The 18,813-nt window shown below is 32.4% G+C and overlaps 1 protein-coding gene, 2 long non-coding RNA genes and 1 pseudogene across 7 annotated transcripts; 1 reads left to right on the top strand and 3 right to left on the bottom strand.

Annotated features, from left to right (window-relative positions):
* Positions 1 to 2,540: 2,540 nt before the first annotated feature.
* LOC142616378 (uncharacterized) lies at positions 2,541 to 4,934 on the bottom strand. The gene is made up of 2 exons (XR_012840885.1): positions 4,642 to 4,934; positions 2,541 to 2,855 (listed from the first exon to the last, which is right to left on the bottom strand). It is a non-coding gene; the product is annotated as an uncharacterized LOC142616378 (long non-coding RNA).
* A 60-nt stretch (positions 4,935 to 4,994) lies between these two features.
* On the top strand, positions 4,995 to 8,976 carry LOC142616367 (uncharacterized). Of its 5 annotated transcripts, none has more exons than XR_012840881.1 (6): positions 4,995 to 5,376; positions 6,030 to 6,092; positions 6,210 to 6,259; positions 6,397 to 6,638; positions 6,761 to 6,939; positions 8,753 to 8,976. It is a non-coding gene; the product is annotated as an uncharacterized LOC142616367 (long non-coding RNA). The 5 variants fall into 5 exon arrangements; XR_012840884.1 differs by having other exon boundaries at positions 5,158 to 5,376; positions 6,397 to 6,422; positions 6,617 to 6,638; positions 6,761 to 8,976; XR_012840882.1 differs by having other exon boundaries at positions 5,158 to 5,376; positions 6,397 to 6,422; positions 6,527 to 6,638; positions 6,761 to 8,976.
* A 2,474-nt stretch (positions 8,977 to 11,450) lies between these two features.
* On the bottom strand, positions 11,451 to 12,829 carry LOC142642325 (uncharacterized; annotated as a pseudogene).
* A 1,646-nt stretch (positions 12,830 to 14,475) lies between these two features.
* LOC142608948 (uncharacterized) lies at positions 14,476 to 17,548 on the bottom strand. The gene is made up of 3 exons (XM_075780602.1): positions 17,376 to 17,548; positions 17,246 to 17,290; positions 14,476 to 15,440 (listed from the first exon to the last, which is right to left on the bottom strand). Exon 3 carries the CDS (start codon positions 15,375 to 15,377, stop codon positions 14,934 to 14,936), a length of 444 nt encoding a protein of 147 aa, XP_075636717.1. The 5' UTR covers positions 15,378 to 15,440; positions 17,246 to 17,290; positions 17,376 to 17,548; the 3' UTR covers positions 14,476 to 14,933.
* Between the last annotated feature and the right edge of the window lie 1,265 nt (positions 17,549 to 18,813).

Below are 18,813 nucleotides of genomic sequence, written 5' to 3'. Positions count from 1 at the left end.
TACATAATGATATATATATATATATATATATAATACTATATATAAAAGCAGAAATCTTTAAGGGTGCTACCACATTAAGGAAAAAGTCATCTAAAATTCAGTCACATTTAAGTTAAAAAACAACAAATCATACTGATTGACAATGCTACACACCATTCAAAGGAGGATTCAGATCCTCTAGAGTTTGCAAGAGCTACCAAAGTAGAAGTCCATTAAATCACAACTTTTCTTTAATGATTTAATGGTTTAGATTCTGTAGCGTCATTTTATTAATAATATTCTTAAAATAATAAAATAATGTTGTAAACAAAACAATTAAGATGATTGTTAAGAAATCGCCGATATGCATGAAAACCATTAAATCGTTAAAGAGTGATTAGGATTTAATGAACTCTACTTGGTAGAGTACCCTAGGAACTTTAGAGGATCTGAATCCTTCAAAGGATCCGGATCCTCTCCATTTCATTAGAAATGGAGAGTGTCCAGTTAAGGGCTGAGATTGATTTAAAATAAATCCATGGCCTAAAATATGCCATGTCATTTAAAATCTCTAACGGGAGACTTAACGAGTAAAAAGCTAAACTAACGTTAGATTTAAGTTCTAGGTTTTCTTCTCTAACTCTCTATCCCTCTCCTCTCTGTTTCTCTCTGCCTCCCATCAAACCCAGCAATGGTTAAGCTTCTCCAGTTCTCCTTGCACCCACTCACAGTTGTGCACTAACTGTGTTTCAGCCATCCACCTCTGTTTCTAAAGGTAATTTTGATATCAAATTTATGTATTTTTTTCCCTTTTTTTTTTCTTGTTTTCTTTGCCAAGATCATCCCTTTCTTTCATTTATAGCACGAAATATTATGCTTTTCTTTAATTGAATTGTTTTTCCTTCTTTGCTATAGATTTGGGGTAACTGTAATTGGTGTATGAGTCTCTCTCTATTTTTTTTCTTTAATTTTTATTTTTGTTTACCGAACCCCTTGGATCTCTTTTTGTTTCACTTTTGATTGGCTTGATGATTTAGTTTTATTATTAAGTATAAAGATTGATGATTTTTATTGGGTTTTAAAATTAGGTTATTGGGGGGACTGATTTGCTAATGTAAGTTTGGTTTATAATTATTTAGAGGGCCATCACCCATGTATTCCTCCAATGTGATCTAGCTAAACAAGTCTGGGGCAAGTGGGATGGGTGTCCTATAAATTTGACAGCAAGTCAGATGGACTTTACTGATATAGCATTGCAATTTCTGCATAATGGTGCTGTAACTGATCTTGAAAGGTTCTTTGTAACTTCTTGGGCGATTTGATATAACCGGAATCAAAAAGTCTTTGAGGATGTTTGCCATTCCCTTGATCAGGTATGGTTTTCTGCTAACTCCATCAGTTTGGACTATAGAGAAGCTGCTGCACTCAGTAGTAATTCCCAAAGTGATGAAGCTAGCAGATGGGAAGCTCCCCCCGTGGGTGTGTACAAGGTTAATGTGGACGGTGTTGCATCAGGAGATGGGCATTCCTCTGGTATAGGAGTAGTGATAAGGAACAACATGGGAATTCTCAAGCCTGGAAACAGAAATCTTTGCTCTGGAACATGGAATTCTGCTTGCTAGGGAAATGGAGCTCTCTAATGTAATCTTTGAATCAGATGCCCTCACAGTTGTCCAAGACATTCAGACAAAGGAATTCAATGGCAGCTTAGGCCATTTATATCAAGGCATTGGCTCCCTTCTTGAGCCTTTTTGTAGCTGGAAAATTTGTCACTTGAAAAGGGATTACAACAATGTAGCTCACACTCTTGCTCAATTTGCGAAATGTAATGGATTGATCAAGTCTGGAAAAGATGCAGCCCTCCAATGGTTCAGCACCTTATCCAACTTGACCGCTCCTAGTGCTTGTATTTCTGGATGCTTTGTTGTACACCTTTTCAGTTTAATGAAGTTTCATTTCTTATAAAGAAAATAATTATTTAGAGGGAGGGAGTCTATGTATGCTGCTTGTATATACTTATCCAAAAAAAAATGCATGATGCTTGTATATAAATTTTCCTGTTTACTAATACAGTTTGTATCACTTGATTCACTTGTCAAATAATAATGCTTACAGGTATCATCTCTTTTGTGGTTTGGTTTTGGTTTTTGCAGGAATTGATTATTTGAGGAATCCTCTTGGTATTGATCGGATCCATCTTGTTGCATGACTGGCAATTTGCAGTTGAACTCAACTCTCTACCAGTTGAGCCAAATATCTGTGAAATTAGTCTTAAGTGGAGTGCATAGGATGGTGCACATAGTCAAGCCATTTTTCTAGCTTAGGATGCTGTTTTTCTAATTTAGAATCATGTTTTGTAATCTTTGACATAAGTTGTGGACAAATGGTTGTTTATATACCAGTTGGTTTGGTAATGGTGTACTAGTGTTTTGAGTATACTTTGTAGATTTGAAATTATGGAATTAGGATACATTTCAGGTTCATAGCTTGTTTTGAATCACAAGATGACCATAAAAAGAAAAATCCTCCAAATAAGATTCATGAATGGAAACAACAGAAGCTACTACCAGAAATCTTGCCTGTTAAATACATAAGATAAGAACCTCTTATCGCTCATACAAGAGTTGCAAAAGAAATTTAACATGAAACCATTCAAGGTTCACGTTTTCAACAATGAAAGCAATCTTCAAATCAAATACATATAATAATTCCTGCGGAGTTACAAATACTTGCTCAACTTTTGGGAAGTTTCTCCATCTTCATTTAGATCTCTTTTATACTTCCCACTAAGGCTTTGCCACCATATGCACCCTAGTTGTTGGTTTATGACAATATGAGCCTAATTTCTTCACTTCACTCACCACAAAATCCAAGCCCTGTAACACAAAACAGGAAATCAAAGTACATGTCAATTGCTATGAATTTATAGTCATTGAAGCCATAACAAAATGATTGTGACAATAAACAACCTTTTTCACCACTATAACACATGATTCTCATAGAAAATGGGGCAAGAAAAAAAAAGTTTTGCATCCTTTAAGATCTACTTTTTAAGAAGGTTTTGCAGATTTAGACAATTTTTTATGGCTGGACTCCCCAACAATTATACCAAGAGGTTGTCAATAAATTAACTAAATACTAGAAGAGTGTTGAGCTCAACTGTAAAAAGGCTGATAATAATGCAACAAGATGAATTCGATCAATCCCAAGAGAATTCTTTAATAACCAATTCTTGTAAACACAAAACCAAAATGCCAGCATAGATTTGAAGAGTAACTCCTTTAAGCATCTTTTATTTATTTTTATAAGTTCTTTTATTTGACAAGTGATACATAATTTGAAACTTCAAAATTAAATAAACTTTTATATACAATTTAATCAACATATTATCATTATTATTATAATAATATAAATATATAACTTGGAAAAGAAGATTTTATGATTGTTTCCATCAACTAAATTGGAACTTACTCTTTATTAATGCCAAAACCTAGAGACCCATCACACTCCAACTATAAGCAGGTCACTTATTCAATCACAGGCATTCGGGTCATACCCATAAACCCCAAATTTCAAATCAAAGCAAAATCAACTATAATCAACTATAAGCATAGGCATTCGGGTTCTTAGTTCTTCTCTCCCTTTTAAGTTTATACAAAACTAGCTACTGTGGTAACTTGAGCACACGTGAAAAGGTTATTCATGAAAAAAATTCAAAAATCAAGTCAATTTCAACTATTAGTTCCATTTAAAGATATATAGGTGGGGGACACAAGGTTGACATTGTACTGGTTTTGAAATTAATGGTTGAGCGACCAAATTGAACTTTTACCAATACTTAACATTTTTCTAGTATCTTTCCTTGAAACAAGTTCCCATATATGGCATCTGATATACAATGTTGACAGTCTAATGAGCATTCATACAAGCATTCATACCTTGTATGAATGCTCTTAAGACAGTCAACATTGTTCATAAGCCTGTGGAAAGGCCAAAGGTGCAAAATTTTCATTCTTTAATTCCTATTCTGTTCCTGCTTGATATGCTATTTGCTAAAAGAAAAAACAGAGCAAACTAACACCCAAACTAACAGAACTAATCTGTATCAAAAACAGAAACAGAAACTCTCCTGAAACTGCACAAAAGTAGATTCTGTATAGTAATCTTTATTCTTTACATTCTTGCACAAGTACAACCTACACGGCTACACCCAAATCAACTATTGTAGAAGGCATAATAGAGATTAACAAAAATTTTGGATGGGGATATCCGATTTTCCTTGCGGTGCTTGATGTTGCTGATTCCAAGCAAACCTACGCTTATAGTTGATTATTAAAAACTTCAAATCAATCATCAAGCTTTACACACAACAAGAAAACACAGTTATCAAACTTATCAAAACTGAAAGCAAATGAGACCCAAGGATAAAAAGAGAGACACTGAGATGGGAGAGACTCATACACCTACTACAGTTACCATAGATCTAAAGCAAGGAAAGGAAAAATTTTCAATCAAAGAAAGGAATAATCTTTAGTGCTATAAATGAAAGAAAAGGATGCTCTTTGACAAAGAAAAACAAGATAAGAAAGAACAAAACCATATATCAGATATCAAAATTTGAACTAAGATTTTTTTTTTGGGTGGGGTTTAGAAAGCTGATACCAAATCTTCGGGGCGATTCCGGTCATAAGAACTGTCAGTCGCAAAGATGTGTGTGCAAGGAGAAGTCAGCCATGGCTGGGCTTTGCTGAGAGTGAGAAAGAAACTGAGTTGAGAGGAGAGGAGAGAGCCCCAAAGAGTCGAATGAAAAAACACTTTGAAACTGGCGTTTGTTTGGTTAGCGTCTTTTAAATGATGTGGCATATTTCAAGCCATAGATTGATTTTAGTTCAATCTCAGCCTTTAACTGGATACTCTCCATTTCAAAGAGAAATGGAGAGGATCCGGATCCCCATTCAAAAGCCTCTCATTATAAATAACAAAAAAAAAAAAAAAAAACTGGTTAAAATGCTCTAATACTCCCCAAAAAAAAAAAAAACGCAAATACAAAGAGAGAAGGAAAGAGTCGACGAGGAAACGGGGAAAGAAGAGAAACAGAGAAATAGAGGGAGGCGATGAAGCCTGGGACATGGACAGAGAAGCAGAGAAGAGAAAGAGGTAGAACGGTAAAGGCTACATCGATTGGGCGTTAGAAATCAAAATACGATTCCTGTCAGTTTTTCCGCCGCCAACTGTTCCCTCGCCAGACTCAGAACCCCAAAACCGCAGGCACACACAGGAATTGAGATTGAGGAAGAGAAATCTAAGTGCCATTAACTCCGTCGATCAGGCCATTTACCTCCCATCATCAGATCGCCGAAACTGCCACCGGTTTTTTTCCCCCTTTCTTATATCTGGGTATTTAATATGACTTAGTTTTTTGGTATTTTGGTTGGATAGGTATTGATTTAGATATTTGCTTTGATGTTTTGGGATTTTCTGTTACGGTTTGTAGATTTCAGATTTTGATGTTGTTTGTTTGGTTCTTTCCTTCTTGCCCTAACTCACTTTTTCTCTCTTGCTTTCCATCTCTGTTTCTTTCCCATGAAAGTTGTGATTATATATGCTTTGTTATTGGTTATTTTTCTTTAAAGAGTATAACTCAAGGGATAATTCAGTTTGCGTAATTAGAAACAATGAGGTTTTTGATTGGTTGTTGAGAAAATGGAGGATTAAGTGAGGGAATGATGAGGGAAATTGGAATTTGTTTTTGGTTCAATTGGGGACTGGTTGAATGAGCAAAGTTTGAGTTTTTGGTTTTGTTAGAAACTAAACAGTAAAAAATGTGTGAAAGGTTATTAATTTGACATGCTCTGTTTTTTTAATCTCTTTTTTCTGTTTTTAATTGTTGTGTTTGGTTTTGGAGGCAGAACTTCAAAGCATAAAAGCCCTAGAACCATCTGTAAACCAAAATCTACAAACTTTATTTATTTATTTTCATTTTACTTTCTACTTCTAATTTGTTTTGTGTTTTCTTCATTTCAGATATACCTTTCTTTTTTGGTTTTCAGGAAACAGAAGTCTCTTCTCATGAAGCTTACAGCAAGTTGTCGTCCTAGCACAGATTCTAATATGTACATCTCTTATCTTTTTAAAATTTTCTTTTTGGACTTTGTTTGTTTAAGTAATCCAATTTATTGCTTTCTTAACATGTTATTATAATATTAATGTGCACTTGAATATTGTCCCAGCAACGTTGATCGAATATGGGCTCCAATTGCAAATTTGGAATTACTAAGTTGTAAGTGTAAAATCACATAAGTGATTCATTTTAACATACATACCTGTTTAGGACGTTTTGTTGTTACATTTGAATTTTTCAGTGATTCATTAAGTGTTGTTTCTCTTACATGTGATGTTTTGTTGACCCAACTTTAGCCCAAAACACCAACTCCTTCAAGAAGGTCACTCTTTTCCTCTCTCTCCGAAAAAATCAAATCGTATATTTGTGAATCATTTTAATATTTATTTAGTTTTACTAATTTGTTTATTTTCAAATTACTTTTAGTTTGAGCATTGTTGGTTTCAAAAGTCAATTTGGATTATAAGACTCTAATCTGCACCTAAGAATTTGTTAAATTGTTTGTTCGTTTTTCAGATTTCAATTTGCCTCCAATAAGGTTCCCTTTCTTTCTTTCGGCATGTTTTCTTTTTCTTTTTTATTGTTGTGTTTGGCCACAGAGAAAAGCTCAGATATTTCGGCAGTATAAATTGAGTTATTTATTTATTTATTTATTTGTAGGTGGTATTGACAACTTTCATTGTGATTTAATGGTTGGGTTCACATGAAAGCTTCTTCGAGAGCAACTTGGCCATTGTTGGTGGCAATGTACGGTTAGTGAGGACGATTGTGACTTGTGAGGTGATTGGAGCAACAGTATTCCATATTACCTTTCTGTCCATCTCAAATTCTTGCTTAAGGTAATAAAAGGTTTCCACCTTCTGTTGGGTGTGAAAGGAGTATGGGTTGTTTTTTATTTTTTTATTTTTTGGTTTTGATGGTTTTCCCAACTCTTTCATGTTAGAGTTTATTGCATTGATATTAGCAATGGTCATGAATTTTTTTGGGGGAAGGGTTTGTGTATAACATGACTGATAAAATTCCTCAATGGAGTGGTACTGGAATATATATATATAACTTATCAAATATATATATATACACACATTAAAAAGGAGTTGTAGCTGTAGTTTCCTTTATTTAAAATTTTTTTTGTTAGCCCACCAAGGAGGTTAAATTTAATCTCAAACCATTGATATTGAACCACTTTTATATTGTTATTTTGTTGTGAAAGTTTAATATGTAGAACAAGATTTTTTTTTTTTTTTTTTTTTTGCAAGTTATCCCATTTAGTTATAAAATCTACTAAAATTTGGAACTATCTATATTTGGTATGGCTTTTGGAGCCTTGAAATGTCGTCTCCAGCAATCACTTCAGCCCAGAGATGTTTGCCAAAGCTTTGTAGGAGTTTCTTTATGTTATCTTGCTCTGAGTCTTTCACCCTCAGTTTGTCTTCTTCTCCCTTCAATTATAACCTTCTTAGATGCCTATGTATTTTAAGAACATATTGGTAAGCTATCTCAGTAAGTGCAAAAAAAAAAATACAGATTACATAGTCTCCTGTCATATAATTTGCCAAGACTATGATTGCAGACTATAATATGAGAAAGCATGGTTTGTAACTTTTAGTTACTTTTTGAAGTATTTTTCTTTAATGTTTGGTTTTTCTTTATGCCTTTTAAGTTTTGGATTTTCTAAAAATAAATTAGTCTTGAAGGTGTTAGTAGTTAGCACTATTTGAAGAGTGAATTGCACTGGATATAGGATCCACAAAGTTAACCAGTTTGTGCTGAAAATTTAGAATTGGGTATTGTTGAGAGTGATTTATCTAACGAGGAGAAAAAATAATCTATTCAAGTAGTAATTCTACACTAACAAATGCATTTAAGAAACAAGAACCGTGAGAACAAAAAAGAAAGCTTGATACTTTACAACTACTAAGTTTGGTCTAGAATATCAAATTTTAAGGCCTACTGTTATTGGCATCATAAAGCACGAGGTATTATTTTGTTACGAGAGATGGTATTTAAATAGTATTAATGTTATAGGTTATAGCAATCTAACACTGATCATCTTGAATGCCATTTGATATTCTATTATGAATTAAATTGCCATAAAAGGATAGGATAAATCTATTAGCCAAAAAAAGAAAAAGAAAAAGATAGGTCATCTATCTTAGCATTTATCTAGAGATTGTGTTTGTGTAATGTGTAATGAGCATTGACTTTACTGTGTGTTTATTGAGTTTGCATCATCTTTACATGTTTGATAAAATATGTTGGGTCCTGCATTTTATTATTGCATTTTATTATTGTCATGTTTTTTTTTCCCTCCCAAATGAAAGGCTTTGGAGTGCTATTTGTTGAGCCTAAATTACTGAATTATTTGATTGGTTGCACTTGATGTCATATGAGCTTGCTGTAATTTTTTGTAGAATATTTGTGTGGACCGCATAACAATAGATTGTATGGATTAGGGGTAGTTATGATAGTGCAAGCCAATGTAATATGAGCAATGTGTGTAAAATTAGAAGTAGGGAATGACCATATTGAAGTGAGGCTCTAAGATTACAAAGTGTAGTGCTTTGTGAATTTCGGGCTTGAAGAAGTTGAAGTAGAGTGTGTAGTAAAAAAATTGATAGATGAACTAAAGTCAGTTGGTCCACTAATTTGCAGATTGCCCAGATCCTTAATGATAGTAGTGGGCTTGACTCTTCTATCAAGAATATATGTCTCTCTTATCATCTTCCTCGAAGCAACATATGAAGCAAAGAACTATATTGATGTAATATATTGGCTAGAGGAGTCCCTTCCATGTATTATGAGTCTAATAGACAGTGATTTACCTATTACTTAATGATAATATTATTAATAAAGTATACACTATAGTTTTATTCTCACACACACAAAAAAAGGTGTTTTTATTAAGCAAATTCAAAATATTGTTATTTTTCCAACAATCTAGAAAAATTTTTAGGCATGTATGATTAGAGATTCCAAACATGTAGATACCTTCATACAAATGTATTTTTAGTGTAGTTACCCCTTTGTTTGATATTCCATGCGTACTTGATACATTTTAGTAAAGATTGTTGTTTATAAAAAATAAAAAAATAAGTCATTTTATCCATTTTAAAACCGTAGTACCTTCAAGCAAAGTAAATATTTGAACAACCAACCATCCACCCCCTTCCATATTTTACCATAACATTAAGTATAATATATTAAGTTGATTGTTTTCTAATTTATAAAATGATCCCGTGCATTGCGCAAGTTAATTGCTAGTATATATAAAATCGAAACTTCTGAAGCTCTTATAATTTTTCACATTAACACAATATTTAAATAAAATGTATTTAAATAAAATTATCATTTTGTTTAAATAAAATTATTTTTGTTTAATCCAAACTTAATAAGGAGTGAAACTCTATCTCTCTAACAAATTCAATTCAAACTCATCATTATCATTTTTTTAAAATAAAATTATTTTTGTTTAATCCAAATTTAACAAGGAGTGAAACTTTATCTCTCTAACAAGTTCAACTTAAACTCAAACTTCTTCTTCCTCAACTTCTTGTAACTTGTAGGTGACCTTCCGTTGAGAACAAAGCAAAGAATCATGATAGTAATAGACTTCCTATAATGCATTAAATCTAAGAAGAGAGGTTATCCAGATCATCATGATCAACTTGCATCGCAAACACATATCCAATTGAATCACTAGAGGGATAGCATGAAGATATCAATAAAAGATGATAAACAAAATTAACAGGAAATCTATCATTGTAGAATTAAGATCTGAAACTATCATGAGACGGGAAAAACCATTAAGTCGATCCATATGTACCCTATTTCCTAAAGTTTGCATAGAAATCAGGTAAATTGCCTGATACTTGATGATGTTCAAAACATGAGCATTTGAAACTTCTTCATTTCAATAAAAAGAAAAATTAGGAGCTCAAATTTGCAACTTGATGGCAATTGGGGGCTCACTTGAGTATTGCTTTTGATTTCCATAGTATCAAAAAAAAAAAAAAAAAAAAAATTATGGTTTTTCATATATATATATTTTTTTTTAAAAAGTGATTTTCGTACATGAACCACCAAACTTTACGCCTGTGACTGTATATGTTTTTTTCATCATTTAAAGTTTAGACCTATTAAAATTTAAAACGTATTGCTCTATGGGTTCGTGTGCTTTTTTTTTCTTATATATCTCTTTTGAATAGTCATATAATTTTTGAATTGTTTCAATAACTTATTCTTTAATTATATATCTTTTTTGGCATTTTGAAAATTTTAACATCTGAATTTGTGTTAGTTTTTGCAATATTTGAATATGTTTAGCAAATTTCAATGATTATACCATGTATTATTCTTTCGAATGTAATCAATTTTTCTTTTATATTTCTCTATTGTGTAATCCTATACATTTTTTATTTTTGTGTTTAAAAAATTTACAGGAAGTAAATCTTATGATTCTTTAATATTTTTTGGCATTTCAAAAGATTTAACATCTGAATTATTCTTTTAATGGTAATACATCTTTCTCTTATATTTCTCTATTATATAGTCACATATATATGTGTGTGTGTGTGTGTGTGTGTGTGTGTGTGTGTGTGTGTGTGTGTATTTGTTTCAATAGTTTCTAAGCAGTTAATCATCTGATTCTTTAATATTTTTTTGTTTTTCAGAAGTTTTAATATCTTAATTTTTGAGTTATTTTTTTTATAGTATCTGGAACTGTTTGACAAATTTTTTGTAAGCAATTACACGTTTAAGCAATGAATTTTTCATCAAATTGTAACACAAATTGAAGTTATACAAGAGCAAATCATGCAATGGTGTAGTTTCTTAGGGCCTGTTTGGATAAGCTGTTTCAAAATGTGCGTTTTAAAAATTAGCGTTTTTAAAACGTGCGTTTTGAAAACTCCATTTTAAAAATCATAGATAAGTGTTTGGTTAAAATGTGAAAATATGCGTTTTCTATTTTTAAAGTCATATTAAGCGTTTGGATAAGCTGTTTTAAAAATAGCTGTTTTGAGTGTAAATTCCTAAAAAGGACTTAACTACTTTTTGAAGGTTATATTGTCATTTTTCCTATGATCAATGTTCTTTTATTATTGAAAATATGTAATTAAGCTTAACAATTAAATTAATAATAACAACAATAATGATGTTTTTGTTGTTGAAATTCATGGAGAGAAGTTTATCAAATTTAAAATATTAAAAATAACTCATCAAGAAAAAGATATTAAAATGATTAGGAAAATAATTATATTGAAATGTTAATTCCCAACAATATCAATCCTAATAAGAAAAAAGTTCTTATCCAAAAAATTAAAAACCAAAACAGAAATAATAAAAATATTGTTTACAACCCACAAATGGATCGAGCTATTTTGTCACGAACAAATTTCATTTCCTCATCTTGTATATTTTCAATGTTTGCCTGTCTGCTACTACCTTCTCCACTACTATTGCTTCTTGGTCTGTCCAAGTCACATTCATCCCAATTGAATCCCTCATCTTCCCTATCATGTTTTCTAATAAAATTATGCAAAACACAAGTAGCAACTATAATGTTTCTTTAGTGCTTAATGTCATAAGGTGGCATTTGCTTCAAAATTTTCCATTTATTCTTCCACACTCCAAAAGTTTGCTCAATTGTACTTCTAAGTGATGAGTGAACATAATTAAATCTCTCTTCTATGTGATTCCCTCGACCAGCTCATCAAAAATCTAAAAGATGATACCTCTGTCCCTTATAAGGTGGTAAATATCATTTCCTTAAGGGGTATCCAGCATCAACTAAATAATATTTTCCTAGTAAAAGAAAAAAAATGTAAGATGTACATAAATAATATCCTTCATACGTATTTAATATATAAAAATTATATATACCTGGTGGTGGTTTTGGAAAGTTGACAGATTGTCGACGGATAGCATCTAAGAAAATATGTGTATCATGTGCTGCACCCTCCCATCCAGCCATAACAAATGTGAAAAGTAAATCAAAATCGCATGCTGCCATCACATTAAAAGATGTCACACCCTTTCTATTATAATATGTAGCTTTCTTGTCATCTCCAACAAGAACTTGGATATGTGTACCGTTAATGACACCAATGCAGTCCTAAAATAGAATATAAATTTTAGTTACTTAGAAAATCATCCTAACAAATATTAGAAACAAATTAGAATTTATGAAATGAATACCTGAAAAGTGTGGCATGTACAATGGATTCTTCTGTATATGTCTTGGAACTACACTAAATGTAGGGTCAGAAGGCTTGAAGATATCCATTGACATTATGTTAAGGCGTTTCAGAACTCTACGAAAATGTCTGTGTATAGTCTCACCAGAATGTTGGAATCTTTCTTGAACCATCCTATAACAAGCTCCTTGTCCAAGTATCATTAAACATATACCTATTGACTCTTCAAGCCTAATATGCCTTGTATGCTGAAGTCCATATGTATGTTGTAAAACATTACACAATTGAAGGAAAACATGTGGCTTCATTCTAAACATTTCGTTTCATTACCCGTCAAACAATCCATCAACCACATATAGCCAGTTTGTTCAGAATCTCTACAAGGTTGTTTATCAATATATTTCATATAATATGTCACTGCAACATGACATCTAGCAACAGCAAGATCATATAATTCCTCATCATCATATTCATCGTTTTCCACATCATAAGAATAATCTTCATCACTATAATCAATATGATCATTGTAATCCATAGGAATATCATCTAAAATATTATAGCAATAACTTAGATATATCACAATAAAGAAAATGAGTAAACATTTAAAATTATCTAACTGGATAAATCAAAATAAGTATCTACCATACAACAAAAGCCCACAAAAGTATCTACTTAATAGTCATGACTACCCATAGTTAGTCTGTGACAAAAACCCCTAGGTAGACTCAAAGACAACTTATCTTAAGAGCACCTTATAGTGGATGTGTTCTTAAGTAAAAAGTACTTTAGGAGCACCTTATACAAAATGGCAATAATACTACTACCAGAGCCTCCCAATAATAATACCTTATACAATAGTCTCATATGCTACATTCTCCTCTTCATAATAGTCTTTATCATTCTCATTGGTAAGTCCCAAATGCTTCTCAGCAGTCAAAATTTGCTACCAGAAAAAAAAAATGCCAACAGCTTACACTTAGAAAACATACCATCTTGGCTTTCAGCCACTGTTGTGTCTCACCAGAACTTTCGTCTTGCTATGCTTTGCCTCAGGAAGTTAAAATATTCTATTCTGTTGAATACTAACACAAATGATAGCTAAAAGAAACTAGAAAACTCATAGCTACAAGATTAAGTATACATCCTTTGTGTGTGTGTGTGTTTGGGGCCATAGTATGCTCCTTCAATGGCGTCTATCTCCATTCCATGAAAGCATCCCATTAAATTTATATTTTACTCACACAATTGAGAATCACTGAAACAATTGAGAACAATTGAGAATTTATTGTAAGCTTTGCTTGCAATGAAGTCACTGCTTTAGCAGGTATAGGTTAGCAAATCAAAGGAGAAGCGATTTAGTAACTGTCTGTCCAGTCATGGAATTCCATCATGTATCAAGTAAGCAAAACCAATTTTGGTAATTGAATTGTTGAATTTTTATATAATTTTTATAAAAAAAATACAGTCATTGTATTGTTACTTCATATAATATATCAAAACATTTTATAATAAATCGAAGAAGATGAGAGAAATGAAAATCAAGGACAGAACAAAAAAACTCAAGAAAAGATTGAGCATTGAGGTCTTGTTACTTAATGGGCAAGTTATGACTATGTCTGCACATGGTTGAAAGCTGCACATTTATCTAGCAGAAATGAATCTCAAGGCACATATTTAAAAGATAAACTATATATATATTGTCAAATGATGGTCGGGAACACACACAATTACAAATGGAGTTTATTAGAAACACTCCATTGTGAATCACACTCTTAAATCAATATCGTATAAAATCTTGGCACAAATAGTACTAAATTTTAAATTAAAATCTAAAACAAAAATCAGTACACTACATGCTGTCCTCCTTTGGTTAGTAACATTAATTTAGTAATTTTGTGGAATCTTGCTTTGAGTTCCTAACACAACCCAAAAGATATGAGCCCTAACGAAGCCAAAAGATGTAGGATGCTTGGTTTTTGTTTAAGTTATTTTAAACCCTGACATAGGGCATAAACCATGACAATTGTTCACTGGACCAAGGGATTGGTTTGCGAATGACACTACATTGTCTTAGATTACCATAGACATAAGCTAAGCGAAACTGTTTTCCAATATATTATATTCTACTAAGGAAGAAGGGAAAGTGAGAAATCTATACTCTTCAGGGGCTGTATCAGCAGTACTCATGAATAGTAATGCAAGAAAGATAATAAGAAAAAAGAAGAGAAAAGAAGAAAATGAACAATAAGTTTAGTGTGACTTAATACTCAAAATGCTCAATATTTTTATTAATCAACTCAGTACAATACGATGCATAAGACTCTAGATCTTATCTTTTTTTAAGATAACTAGAATCCTACTATGACTAGTAAACAAACTCCTAATTAGACTAGTAAACTAAAATCCTAATAAGGTGATAAAACACCCTAACAGCCCAACAAGTTAAAACACCCAAACAACCACATTATTCAAAGGATAAAACAACAATAGAATGAAAAACATCTCTCTCTTCCATAAAACATTATTCAAAGGATAAAACATAAAACACCCTAAGTGCCAAAGTAGTGCCCTCCTAACAATCTTGCCTCCTCTTGTAGAAACTGAAGTTGTAAATACGGTTCTTCCATCACGACAAACATCTATCTCTTCTCTAGTTTCTGAAAAATACGTGTTGCCATGAGGTAGAGTTCGGAACCCTTCTCAATGCCATCTAAGGTGCACACGCGTTCCATGACATTCCGAATAGTACTACTTGGCTCCACTGAAAAAACTGAGTTCCTTAACTCCACAATATCACAGATACGACTAAGCTGTTGTGTCAACTGTAATGCCGTTCCTCCTTTCTTCCCTTTGCTCTGTGTGGATGATGGTAAAACTCGCTTCTTTCCTTTGTTTTGTGTTGGGTTAGGTGGTTGTGTGAGGTTAGGAGTCTCATCTTCATGAACGTCGTCATCATCATTTGGAGAAAACGAGTCAGTAGAAGTATCACCTAACCCCTCCTTAGGTGTCTCAAGATCATCAGGTAACACACCTAAAGTGGGGGCCCATGCTAAATCTCCTGTGGCCGCAATGTCCTTAAACATAATGTCTAATAAGTCAAAATTCTCCAAACCTTTCTCTCGGAATTTTGCAACTTCGGGAACCTCCTACAATTTTGAATATTTTCATTAATAACTCAAATAGCATGGTTTATGATATTTTAAAGCATGGACCAAATGGATAGTTTTAGCCATTATGGACCAGATGCTAGAGTTCAAATCCAATTGTTTAAAAAAAAATTACAAAAAATGGAAAGCATTTCTAGGAACTTTCTTGTTGATGTCAAACTAAGTCACCTGAGCTAAAATCAAAATCACATTGAATGATATGGTACCAGCCATGGAAAGGACAAAAAAAGAAGAATCATGTCTATACAAATATCATTGACAAATGAATTAAAAAGTGAAAATAGCTGAAATTATACTAGCAATTATATGTGCAAAATCTATCTAGCACTCCCGTATTTGAAATTTCCATGAAAGAGAAGCATTTAAAGGACCTAAAAATAATGAATAACAAATAATGACATCATTTAGCAAACTCTAATATTTGGGACCAGAGGTTATTGTTGATGGTACAACTTTTCTTTGGGACTAGGAGGCAAGGGTGGGAGTTTTTCAGGGGAAACCAAACAACAATGCCATGGCAATGTTAGTAGTTATTGATACAAGTCTTTTTGTAGAGTATAACAATTTACATGAACACAGTCATTTCCTTTAATTGTGAAGCTGTTTTCTGTGTGTCCCTTGCCCGTTTGGTAAAACGGTTTCAAACCACACTTTTTCAAAGTACAATTTTTTAAATTCTGGTTTTTTCAAGGTACAATTTTTCAAGCTACCTAGTTTTCAAAAAAGCTGAAAATTAAGTTGTTCAAACAGTCTATAAACTTATCTCTTTGTTTAAGCAGTCAGTAGGTATAAACAGTCTATTTGAAAATTAAGTCTTTCAAATATATCATCTGCATCATAGAAAGCTTATCTCTTTGTTAATTTTCTTACCTCAATTCTTTTATGCCTCACCCCTATAATAAATTTCCAGTGATTCTATATACAGTGGAAAGCCCCTCTAAATTAATCCTAGTTAATTTTATACAATTGGCCACTTTATATTTCTGGTCACACAAGCCATGTTTTCTTAAGGGTTCTGCTATATCTGAGTTTTGACAATCATGGTGATAGTCCTCTATATAGTGTATATATATAATATGAGTTTCATCCTTCACATTTTTTGGTCTTCAATTTGCTATTTCCTATTACCAAAAGTTTGTTTCAATTAATGATAAACATATTAATAGCTCTACAACCAATGGTAAGAAGGAACTAAGTTAGAAAGAGTTTGTTTGAGAGAAACAAAACGACAAGGCGATGAGAATGAAGAAGAGAAGGCTTACTAGCACGAAAAAGTTGTGGAAAAGAAACAACAATCTTTGTTTTTTTTTTCTTCACAACCAATCTTTGTTTTTTATTCTTTATTTGGCTGAATCGTAAAATTGAAAAGAAACAACAAAACAATAAACTAGTTGCCCAAAGCAAACAGCAGCAGCAACAATAGTGCCAAGTAAATAAACTAGCTGCCCAAAGCAAACAATTTCACACAATAAACTATCTGAATTTTTTTTTCTTCACAACCAGTAAATAAACAACAGCAACAACAACAACCTGTAATATTCTTCAAACCCATATACTTTTCAACAAGAAAAAACGAATCCCATCCAATCCAAATGGTTTTGATCAAACTCATCTGTCTGAAATTGTTTTAAAAACGTCACAAGCAGTAAAGAAACAACTGCAGCAACAACAAATCACTTAGACTTGTAAGTTCTAATATTTTGAGTTTATTCAGTCATATAAACTAACATGCAAAGCCCAAATCAATATAATTATTTCAGGGATGGGTAATGGAGAATGTTTACCTGGAAATCGTGATGCAGAACAATGACAACAATTGGAGAGAGCAACTGAGCAATAACAGAGAAGAAATCAGTGAATATCATGAAATTGATGAGGAGAGAACCAAGACTGATGAGATATGAGAATGTTTACCTGGAAATCGTGATGCAGAACAACGACGGCAATCGGAGAGAGCAACTGAGCAAAAACAGAGAAGAAAGAAGTGAATAGGGAGCATATGACGAGGAGAGAACCAAGACTGATGAGATATACATATATATATATATATATGGAGAAGAGATAGGCTGGGATTTTGGTAAAAATTTCCTAAATCGCGCGAAACAATTAGCGGTTTCCCAATCGTCCTAACCGCACGATGCTGAAAAAGCAGTAGAAAATTTCGTTTTCGGAATCGCGAAAATCTACGGAATTGAAAACGCAATCCTGCAAATATCGCCTAGCCAAACACAATCTTAGAATCGCGATTCGTGAAACTGCCATTCTGTGCAGTGTAAACACCTAAACAAACGGGCCCTTAATCAATTTAAGATTTTATAAAATTATTTTAATCTACCTCACAAATAGGTAAGTTCCCATGCATAGTACGGGTTAGCGACTAGTATACTATAAAACCTAAACCTTTGACTAATATTTAAGTGTTTTGAGAGCTACCAAATTTTTACATATCAGCTTTAATTAAAAAAAAAAACTTTTTCTAACTAAATTGTGAAAATCCAACCCGATGCCAAAAACAAATCATCAAACCCAATACCCAAAACCTTAGAAATTTCCACATAAAACCTCAATATTTAACTTTTAGAAAAAACTGATTTTTTTTTTCTTATTTCTTTCCTCGATTTCTACCCGATTATTCGTGTAAAGCTTCTCTCAAACTCAGTGTCTATTTGGCTAGCTTATTTTTTGCCAACTTATTTACTATTCAACTTATTTTTGCTACTATTTATGGGTCTGATTGCACTTTTTGGTACTATTCATGGGTCCCACTGTACTATTTTAACTAACATTTACCTTTATCTATAATACTTTCAACAAAAAGTTTTTAATTTCAGCGAAATAAGTAGATCCCAAAAAGACCTCAATCTCTCAATTATTGTCTCCATTTGGGACTTTGGGGAGAGAAAGACAAAACCCATACTTCTCAAGTTCACTTTCCCTCATCATAGTCTAAACTATATCCCTCACGATCCCAGTTTTTGGCCAATATCATCAGGCTGAAAGATGAAATTGGGACCAATGCCTTGTTTTGATCTTTTCTTCGAGATTATGAGAAGAAAAAGATAGATATTACAAATAATATAACCAAAAACTATCCCACAATAATGATACAATACAAGGAATTTTTTGTTCTGACAAATGCCGGCCTAATCCGGTGTTTTGGGCAAGATTTCGGTGTTCTGGACGAAATTGACGTTCCGAACTGAAATTCCCTTTCGTCTTAGTTTTGTATATTATGTCAAATTTATTATTTTCTCTAATGATTTACTAATCCTTTAACATACATCATTATTAAAAGTGATTTTTCACCTTATTAATGATTTTTTATAGACAAAAGTGATGTACGGTATACAAA

Source organism: Castanea sativa, chromosome 1 (assembly GCF_040712315.1).
Source record: "Castanea sativa cultivar Marrone di Chiusa Pesio chromosome 1, ASM4071231v1".
Lineage (NCBI taxonomy): Eukaryota > Viridiplantae > Streptophyta > Magnoliopsida > Fagales > Fagaceae > Castanea > Castanea sativa.
Note: the sequence above shows the minus strand (reverse complement) of the source record. Positions and strands in the feature narration are given on the sequence as shown.